The sequence below is a fragment of the Thrips palmi genome, unplaced genomic scaffold (genome assembly GCF_012932325.1).
Source record: "Thrips palmi isolate BJ-2018 unplaced genomic scaffold, TpBJ-2018v1 HiC_scaffold_3, whole genome shotgun sequence".
NCBI lineage: Eukaryota > Metazoa > Arthropoda > Insecta > Thysanoptera > Thripidae > Thrips > Thrips palmi.
The window spans coordinates 4,276,013-4,286,707 of record NW_023144630.1 but is presented as its reverse complement, the minus strand read 5'-3'; the positions used below and the strand labels follow the sequence as shown (position 1 = coordinate 4,286,707).

General features: G+C 50.7%; 1 protein-coding gene across 1 annotated transcript; it reads right to left on the bottom strand.

Annotated features, from left to right (window-relative positions):
• Positions 1-6,206, bottom strand: LOC117648137 (heat shock 70 kDa protein 4). Its single transcript, XM_034390387.1, has 10 exons — positions 5,919-6,206; positions 4,935-5,256; positions 4,617-4,850; positions 4,180-4,501; positions 3,851-4,106; positions 3,037-3,164; positions 2,556-2,956; positions 2,234-2,473; positions 1,431-1,712; positions 1-1,230 (listed from the first exon to the last, which is right to left on the bottom strand). The coding sequence occupies exons 1-10, from the start codon at positions 6,023-6,025 to the stop codon at positions 1,066-1,068; spliced, it is 2,457 nt and encodes an 818-aa protein (XP_034246278.1). The 5' UTR covers positions 6,026-6,206; the 3' UTR covers positions 1-1,065.
• Between the last annotated feature and the right edge of the window lie 4,489 nt (positions 6,207-10,695).

Genomic DNA, 10,695 nt, shown 5'->3' with positions numbered 1-10,695 from the left:
TAAAGAAAAAAAATTCAATGTATTTGGCTTGATTTTAGTACAGTATCAGTTGGTTTAGCTCTACTTTAATATACAGTGCCAGCAGTGAATAAATTATTGATCTGAGGAAATAGAACAAGGCTCTTCACTTCGAATGTAGCTCTATACAAATTGTAACGACGTTTGGTTTAAGAGCCTAATCAATCATTAGTTTTAGAGCCCAACTTAAGAAGCACTTAAGTTTCCACAATGACGATATTTAAACTGGATTAGCAACATACACGAAAGGCACAAAATTAATAAGCCATAATTTACCACAAACTTATCACATACATTGAACATAACAAAAATAAAGATGCATGAAAAACCTAAGATGACAAATAAAGGGTCAAGCTACAGAGAGATCAGAGCTGCCCTTAAGTGATAAAATGACAAGCAACTTTTTTTAAAAGTTCACAACTACTAATCCAGCCAGCAGCACAAAGGGAAATTAATGCCAGTTTTGAGAAATAAATGTGAAAAGAATACTACTAAAATAATTTTTAAAAAAGAAAAGACTCACTCTTAACAATCTGCTAAAAGGAAATTGGGTCAACAATCAAAATGAAATCTCAGTTTCCTTGAAGCACTCACTTCCTACCCTGTACCATGCGTAAGTTTTCAGACCAGATTGTTTTTCAATGGGATCACATAACAGTAAGTGTTCACAAACAGACCAAAATAATTCAATCTTAGTATAGGAACTATTCTACACAAAATGCAGATCGACTTGATTGCCTTGAAATTACCTTCTCTTAGGTGGTATAAAAAGATAACACAAGATAATACATTCAGGTTACAAACTATAAACGTACCAGGACAAATTAGTGTAAGTGCTTTCTTCAAAAAAAGAACAGAATGACAAGAGTGGAGTGCAAACCATTCAAGATTGCGCAAGAAAACTAGCAGTCATTTTGCAGTTTGACTGCAAAATACGGAATCACACGTCTTCCTTTACACCTTTCTAAAACACTAGTCACATACATGCCAACACATTCACTCACATATGCACAGTTGAATTCATTTAAATTAAACAATAAGTGGTCCTCATTCCACATCCATTTTCTCCTCCTGCGAATTCTTCTGGGAACTATGATCACCAGTTCCTGCTGTGGGTCCGTTGTCGGTGGCGTCCTTGCTGTCCGCTGTTGGAGGGGGCTCCACCTTAGGCTTTGGTTTGGCCAGGATAGGCGTCACCGCGCTCGTGAAAGACTGCACAAAATGAAAACCAAACATTCTGTGAGGAAAATGGGCGCAAAATTGCTGCCCAGAATTGGTCTTGCACAGGAAGGGGTGAGGATGGGAATAAGGTAAAAAGGACCAGGCATTTGGCATGGGAAGCTTGACCAATTCTAGAAAGCAGATAAAAATTGCATAGAAGCCTCAAACTAAAAGAGTAAAAGGGCACTTACGTGTTTCTGTTCCCTGACTGCTGATACTTTGATGGTGGGGTCCAGAGTCTTGTTAGAGGGGTTCAGTGCTGAGGCATTGTCATCTAACCATCGCTGGGCAGTATCAAATGAGGTTTGAACTCGCTGCATTTCATCGTCTGTTAAGTGGCTGTACTTCTCATCACCAGCACGCCATTGTTCTACTGCTTTCCTTGTTAATTGCAAAGCAGCCCTCAATTCCTCAACAGCAGACGGCCGCAGTTCGTGTTCCAGGCGTCTTTCCTTGATGGGTTCTCCAAGTTTCTGATGAGAAATAAACAAAAATAACAGTTTATGACAATCACAAAAACAAACTTGAGGCAAGGCGAGGCGATTCGACACTTAACATCAGTTGCGGAGGGGGAGAGAGCAAATAAAAAACAGTGGTAGTGGGTGCAGTCTTCAGTTAGTACCCACCCAGTTTCAACAAAAAATTAATATGCAAATGAGACCAGGGACACTATGGATGAATGTTTTTATTTGTTTAAGGGTACATAAGGTCAGACATGAACATCTGACACAAGAGGGGTGTAGCCAGATCAAGAAGAGGTTGTGTTCTCCCCAGTTTCCTCCAGCAAGAAAGGACTCATTTCAAATAACTCAAAGTCAGCCTATTCAGGGAAAACAGGAATAAAATGAAGAGGCCATGGTCAAGGAATGAAAGGTCAAGGAGTAGGAACCAGGAAGGTCAAGTTCAACAAGACTGTTGAATAGTTTAGGTTTCATGTACCAGGTAGACTGATAGACAGGTAGACTTAAAAAGAGCCATTACGAGGGACACTTACCTTGAGGGTAGACAGCTGATCCACATAAACTTGCCGGTTGCAGTCCTCTCCCTCTTCATAAAGCCAGTTCTCCATAGAGTCAAGCTTCTGCAAGAGTTCTGTCCTGTCTGCTTCTGTCACATACATTCCTAGTTCGTCATCAGCGCCCAATTTGCCTCTCAGCTCATACACATACTCCTCCAAGGCATTCCTAGCATCAGCTCTCTCCTTCTCCTGCTTATCGTTCGCAATCATTTTGCACTGATTCAAACAAAAAGACAAAATTAGTATAGTACATCAGAAAAAAATAATTTTGCAAAACACGGGCAGAGCGAAAGCTTACCTCTTCTTCGATGTGAAGGTTCAGCTCCTGCTGAGTATAGCCAGTTGCTGTGCTTTCCACAGGTAACTCTATAACTTTCACAATTTGTTTTGTTTTCTTTTTGTCCTTCTTATCGCTGTCTTCTTCCATGGGCTCATCTTTGTGATTGAGCTCTGAACCATCAGTTGACTCTGTGTCCATTGGTTCTTGTTTGTCGTTGGCATCCTTAGATTGAGCCTCTTGTTTGGCTTCCGCTTCCTTCTGCTCTGCCTCAGCCTGCTCTTGTTCTGTCGCGTCTCTCTTCTCCGTTAACTGTGCCCCACTTACAGAAAACATGCCGTGAAGGTTCACCCTTACTTTCACTTTCACCTTATGGCTGGTGCCTTGGGCAGTTGGTTTCACATCCTTTACCACATAGCGGGCTGCAAAAGGATAACACACAATTAACTCCTAAACGATTATCCCATTTCCAGATGAACCACTGGAGACACCTTCTACTTACCGATTAAAGGATCAGGGAATGGAATGTTTCCAGTATATACAGCTTTCATTGAGAAGGGCTCCTTGCGGTAGAAGGAGAGCATCTTGGTGTATGGGACAGCGTCCTTAGGGGTGAAAAGTTCCATTTCACTAGAAAAGAGAAAAAAGAAAAAGTTCAGCCACAAGCACATCACAACATGTCCATTTGAACATAGACCCTGATAAGTGCTTCAAACATAACAAACATTAGGGAAATAACAGTAGAGATCTACGCCAAGGGGAACATTAGTAATAACTCCAAGCTGTTTGGTTAGGCAAAATAAGCAGAGTGTGATTTCTGAAACCACACTCATAACCAACAGCATGAATTACGTGTAGCATATTAATCTAACCATAGCATCTAGAAGTGCATTTATCCTGACAAATGAACACCACATGGAAGCAAAAAGAAATTTCTCTGATATATAAATGTGGAGAGGCTAGGGTACCACAAGAGGTTCTGCCATGCAATACATCTTATATGATGTGATCATAATCTTGCAAGCAGAGTAACCAGACTGGTGCACAAAAATCACACTCTTACCGGTACCCCCTTACATGCTTTCGATGCCACTTTGGGAATAGTTTGTCAATAAAATGAGCCCCCCTAAAAGTACTTGTCTTCTTTCTGGAAATATTGACAAAATCATGGAAGTTACTCTACACATTTTTCAAAGTCAGTATGTAGTATCCCCATATGACATTTAAGTTACTTATTTCCAGGTGGCGGTTTCAGCTTTAAGGTACGCAGAGCACTGCACACAAAAGCTCAAGAGCTCCATTCCAGTAGGACTTACCCCTCATCTCCCTTTGAGGCGTCCCAGATGAGCTTGATGGGGAAGTTCTGGATGTCAGTGACACTGAAGTCACGGACACGGACGGCAGGTGACAGCATAGCACACTGAAGAGCACAACCACGCGACACAGCTTCATCTTGGTTGAGGGTTGTGGATGGGGACTTCAGGAAAATCTGCTCAATGAGCTGTTTGATAGCAGGTACTCTTGAAGAGCCACCAATGATCTCCACAGCATAAATTTCATCCACCTTCAGCTCTGAAATATACATAAGATTGTTACAACATTCGTAAGTGAAAGAGAAAACATAAGGAGGAATTCAAATGCTTACTGCAGTCAGCAAGGCACTGCTTTAAGACGTTCTCCACCCTCTGGAACAAGTGCCCTGAAAGAGCCTCCATGTCTTCACGCTTCATGTCTCCATGGACATCAATGTCATTCATAAAGCATTCAATGTTGATTGGAAGCTTAGTTGAGTTTGATGACATCTGTTTCTTCAGCTTCTCAACTTCACCTAACAAGCGCACATAAGCACGTGGGTTTGACTTTGCATCAATTTTGTACTTCGCTTTGAATTCTTCAGCGAAGTGGTCAGCGAGGATGACATCAAAGTCCCTGCCACCAAGGTTGGGGTCTGACACACATGCCAGCATCTATTTATTAAAAAATTAAAAAAATTATCAGTTAAAAACAAATTTAATTTTTTTTCAGCCATGATTGGCTGCAAACCATAGCTTGCACACATAACAGGAGTAATTTGGAACTCACCTTTAGTTTACCCTTGTTAAAGGCACAGACAGATACTTGAAGAGAACTGTATCCACAATCAACAAACACAACATTGCGCGGTTTCTCTTCTGGGTTGGGAAGATCTTGTTTGTAGATACCATACGCCAGAGCTGTTGCCGTTGATTCATTGAACAAACGCAAAACATTTAAGCCAGAAATGGCAGCTGCATCCAACAAAGCTTTGCGCTCTGCATTGGTGAAGAATGATGGAACCTAATCATACAACACCATAAATTAGAGACATGAGACAAAACAATAGTGTTAATATATAGAAAGTACACTAGGAAAGTAACGTACAGATATCACACAATCATTGACTTTCGCCTTCAGTGCCACCTCTGAGATTTCTTTCAGCTTTGTAAATAACATAGCGGTGATTTGCTCTGGAGTAAAGGTGTGCACTTCATCAAGGTAATTGGCTACCATTCCTATGTTACCGTTAGCTGTTTCAACTACTTTGAATGGTAATGTTTTCAGCTCTTGTTGTACAAACGGATCCTTGAACTTTCTTCCCAACAGCCTCTTGAAACCGAAAAAGGTATTTTTCGTGTTGGAAACCAACTGGTTCTTGGCTGCAACACCAATGACCCTGTTTTTTCCGCTGAACGCCACACATGATCTGAAAGAAAAGATTCAGAAATTACACTGAGCTCCAATGGATAAGTTAAAACAAAATCAAAAGGTTCACATGCATGACAGCACAGAGCAACCATCAATAACCGGAACCCCTCAGCAAGTGTAAGACGCGAGCAAAATAATTCCTGCTATTCATTGAGTAATGCCCGTGATTACCGTCAAATGAGAATTGAGATAGCCATAACAATAGAAAGATCAACAACATGAACACTTAACTTGATAATAAATTATGATAAATTAGAGAAAAAGAATGCTGAAGTATAAAATGCGCACATTGACTTAGAAGGTATAGCCTTATAAGGAATGGGTGGGAAGTGAGCTAACTGGCCCATATGAGTTCTACATGAGAAAAAAGAGAACTAAGCAGCCTGCATATCGAGTCAGTCAAAACACCACAGTGGGAGTACACAGGGAAACATGTTAATGACCAGCGAGAGAGAATGAACGAAGAAATATTATCACATTCCTCTCAAGGTCTCAGAAGCGAGGTAAAAGGCCCGCTTAACCTAAAATGGGCAAGGAAACTGAAAATTCCCGCAGGAGGACTGTTACTTGGTTCAGCATTCAGGCATGAAAGACAAACTATTCGAGACTGCCAAGGTGAGCAGTCCTTGAATCTAAACATCAAAAGAGATCAATACTTACGGTGTCTGTCGTAAGCTGTAGTCATTCGCGATGGTTTCAATACCACCAGCTCTTGCTACGGCTACGTAGCAAAGATCGCTGCCAAAATCAATGCCAATCACAGACATTGCTGCTTTTCTTTCTTCTCAACACGGTGGAGCACTGCGAAAAGGCGTTAAACTGTCCGTGTGGCGCACACTGCGATGATTAGGATGATTTGCTCGAATTGGTTTCGTTCACCGGCAAGCGAGACCGTCTGGTCGCACCGAGCACATGGAATCGAAAGCGAACCGAACCGAACCGTCTGGAACAGCGCTAGCGGTTAGCTCGCTTGTCGTCTGCAATCGATATATATCGAAACGTACCGGAAGACCGCCTCTAGAAAATTCTAGAAAACTCTCGTGAGGCGGATAGACGCAAGATTGACCGCTTTTTCATGTTGATGCGTGTCTTTTTGGCCTCTTCGCGTTTTTTCGGGAGCTTTAGAGCGCCTTGGAGGCTCTAATAAAATATGAAAGCCTCGGAGGGAAATTTTCTCCGGTCACCGCGAACTGATGCACGGTCTAAGCGCGCCATTTTTGAATCGGGCGCGCGTCGTGACAAGACTCAAACCACAGAGAAAAATGTCTTTACAAAAATAACACAATGTTAAACACATGTAAAACGCCTTGTCACAAAATTAAAAAGTCTCTCTTATACGCAAACGCGAAATTTTTCTTCGGGTTTGAGGAACTGAAACAGAAATGGCGGATTGTGCCAACAAGTGGAACAAGTAGCTGGGACCCGGGCCCGGGCGGCCACTACTGTTGAAATTTCCATAGTAATTTCAAAGTGTTGTTTTTGTTTCTTTTTTCTTTTTTTCTTTTAAAATTTATTTGATAGGAGCAATATGTTTATCACTGTGTAATAAATTGAGTAGTTTAAAATAAGATCGCGGAGAAAGTGCAGATCGGGGAAGATGTCGTACGAAGGTGAGTGATCACAAAATAATTAATTAATAGAAAACACGCTGTGGGCATGCTATGCCATTATTTTTTTTGTGAGACACGCACTTTAATTTTAATTAATCGCAAGGGTCGAAAAGCATTAAGCGGCCGCAGTCACCTACAATTGTCCTCGATACCCTCGAAGAAAAGCTTACGGCTTAATCGATTTTGCAAGATAATGTCCTAATGTTGATCGAAGGTGGGTACAAGATGCCGTTGAAAGGCGTGGGGCCACCGAAAGTGCATAAGGGCGAAGGGGACTCGCTTCCAGGGGCCCTGGCAAGTCGTTGAGTGGGACAGAGACGGCGAAGGCCACCATGCAGCCGGCAGGGGCCTGCGAGGCCAGCGCTGCGGTGCGGCCCAGCCAGGGCGTCATCATCCAGTCCGTCCCCGAGATCCCCATCGACGCCTACCTCGTGGCCCTCTCCCGGGTGCTGGACCCTCGCAGCGTCACGCACATCGCCAGGTGGGTGATGCCTCTGACACACCCTTGGGGACTTGAGGCGTCGCGCAGGGCCGCGAGACGACGACCCTTCCCCCAGGACCGGCGAGGGCGTGTGCGTGTTCCTGGACAGCGTGTCCGAGGCCGAGGACCTCGCGGAGGACGGCGTCGTCGAGGTGGACGGCGTGGCGCTGGCGTGCCGACCCTACCGGGCGGACAGTCGCCGAGTGCGCCTGTCCGAGTGCCCGCCCTTCTTGAGGGACTGCGACATCGTGGCGGAGCTGCGCAAGTTCGGCCAGGTCTCGCCCCGCCTCGCCCGGCCCGGCGTCACCGAAACGCCCCGCTGGAGCCGGTACTCGAACCCGCGGTCCGCAGGTGTTCCCGCCGCTCGTCGCCGAGCCGGTGTCCACGGCCGTGCCGGACTTCGCGCACGTGCTGTCGTTCACCAAGACCGTCGCCATGGTGCTCAAGGGCGACCTCCCCGACGTCCTGAGCGTGCCGTATGAAGGCCTGCAGGTGCCCGTGCGCCTCACAGTGGAGGCCAAGACGGCCTGGCTGGAGTCCAGCTGGCCGCCCCAGGTAACTCCACTGCCACACCATTTTCGTTCCAACTTCGCGGTTCGAGGTTCGCCGCCCTGACGTGCCGCACTTTGTCCGCAGCGAGCCGCGGACGCTTCTCCGCGGGACTCGCTGGCGGCCGCGGCCACGACAACCGGCAAGGTCAGCTCGCGGGGCCCGCGTCAAAGAGGCCTCCGGTCCTTCCGGTCGCCCGTCGACGCCTTCATGGCCCGGCACCCCACGCTGGCGCTGATGGCGCGCGCCTCGCCGGCCGCCTCGCCGAGTGCCTCGAGAAGCAGTCTGCAGCGGGGCGCCTCGCCGGCCTCGCCCGCCTCGCCCTCCAGCAGGAAGCGGAGGGCCTCTCCGACCTCGGTGAGGGTCGTCCGCAAAGCCCCTCCCTTCCCCCGGCCAACCTGTTGCCAGCCAGCGACAGCGGAGGGCCGTGCCTCTCTGTCTCTCTCGCACCCACGGGCCGCCCGCTAGAGTGCGAGAGAGACGGAGCGACGAAAGGACCCTCTGGCCGTGCCCGCAGATGGCCGCGTCGGACAGTGCTTCCACGACGAGCTGCGCGGTCGCGGCGCGCACCGCGGGCACGGCAAGCACACCGCGAGGCCTGCGCGGCGTCTCCAGTGTCCTCTCCGCCGGCACCGCCAGCACCGCCAGGCCGTGCGCCGCGCTCCCCGCGCCCTTCATGCAGCACCGCAGCCCCTACGACCCGGGCGGCGGCCGACGCGCTGCCACTGTGACGCCCCGCGCCGCCGTCAACGCCGTCAAGCGCTTCATCGCCTAGGCGGCCTAGGCGGCCGAGACCGCAGCGGGTACGTCCCGCAGCTCTGCCTTCCCTCCCAGGGTAAAGGGTGAAGACGCGACAGCATGTACTTGGCACAGTTCCGAAAGTAAAGTGTGATGCCCGTTTTTCGCATGGTGTTCTCATTCGCGGTGTAGGCGCACTGTTCTGCGCTGTGTCCTGCTGGCCGGATAAAGGATGTCATGAGGACACCGGGGCCTTTCTTCCTGTCCCTGTGTCGCTGTCTCCCTCGCACTCCTGGGGCGCCTTGCAGGGGTGCGAGGAGGACTAGCTAGTCTCCGTGCTCGCGGTGACAAAGACCACAAGGACTCGCATGCGTGTCGCAGTGTGCGAGGCAGTGTGCCGCCCTCGACGGCGCAGGAGTGCCCTCGCTCCCCACACGACCGCGGGCTGCTTCCGAACAGGGCGTCGTCGCCCCGTCCCTCTCGCACTCGAGGGGCGCGGCGGCGAGTGCGAGAGAGACAGAGAAGCTCTGTTCGGAATCGGTCTAAGCGGTGATTGGTTGTTCGCTACTCGTGCGTGTGGGGAAGCCATGTGGCCATCGGCTGGAGAGGGGGGGGGGGCAGAGGAAGCCGCCGCGATAGGCAGAGAGCGAGTGAGAGACAGAGAGACAGCGCGGCGGAGGGCGGAGCGATACAGGTATGGATCCGGACGAGGACGAGATAACCCCGACGACAGATGGGCCGCGTTCCCAAAGCCATAAAAACAAAAAGCAAGAGTTACAACTGTGACAGTGCGGGGCAGGCGGGGCACGCCGGCACGCCGAAGGGGCCTCGTCTCTCTCTCTCGCACTCGCGGTTCGCCTCGCTGGGGTGCGAGAGAGAGAGAGAGAGAGAGAGAGAGAGAGAGAGAGAGAGAGAGAGAGAGAGAGAGAGAGAGAGAGAGAGAGAGAGACGAAGCTTTCTGTTCTAGCCGGCTGCAATCTGGGCTGGGGGTTGGGCCGTAGACTGACTCGGAGCAGCAGGCTTCTCTCTCGCTCTCGCGGAGCGTCCCGCTTGGTCGTGAGGGAGACAGGGCGACGGTGTAATGGGCCTTGCTGGTCGGGGTGATCGGAAATTGGTGGTTCGGCCTGGCTGGGCCTGGCTGGGCCCGGGGCACGTTAGCAAGGCCCTCGATGAAGGGGGCCGACGGGCCGACTGGGGCTTCGGACAGCCAGTCGCTGCCGATCGCCCGATCAACCCGGGCTGTGGGCTTGGGGCTCCGGACGACGCCGAGGCAGGCACGCCAGGCGGCGCCATGACGGCCCTGACCATGAAGGTCCTGGTGGCGGAGGCCATGGCGCGGCGGGCGGCGTTCGGGGAGCTCCGCGCGTGGGGCGGCCGCAACACGCCGCCGTGGGTGTCGTCCTCGCGGTGCGCCGTGGGGTCCTCGGCCACGGACGCGGCCCTGCGCGCGCTGCTGCGGCTGCCCGACCCGCCGCGGCCCAAGCGCAAGCGCCGCCAACGGCCGCGCCTCGCCGCCGTCGACGACCCCCGCAAGCGCTACGGCAGGCTCCTCCGGCGCACCAGCCCGCCGCCGGAGCACACCGGTAGGTAGGGCGTGTAGCAGTCCACAAGGTCGCCGGTTCGATACCCGCCGCACTCAGTTTTTTCGTGCTGTTTTTGACGGGCTGTTTGTTAAAAATGCAAAAAAGTGGGTGTCCTCGCTGCCGCCCCACGCCTCCATAAAGCAACGCGCCCCCAGTGGGGCCCCCCCAGACGGCGTGCCCACCACCACCCTGGGCCCCACACCGTCAGACGGCGGCGCCTGCGGCTCACGCCCTGCGCGCCGACGCGATGACAGGACGACAGCCCAATATCTCGGCCTTTTTATTCGGACGGCTCAGCCGGCTGGGATGCATTGTCGACAGTCGCCTGTTCCCAAAGCCTTCCGAACCCCAATCCCCAAGCCCGGCGAGGTGCAGCCAAAAGCCAACAGTCGGCGTCGGCGGCCACACCTCGCACTCGCCCCTCGCCCTCGCCGCCGTCGGCGCCGTCCTCGTTGCCCCGCGCGCGCTGACCCGGC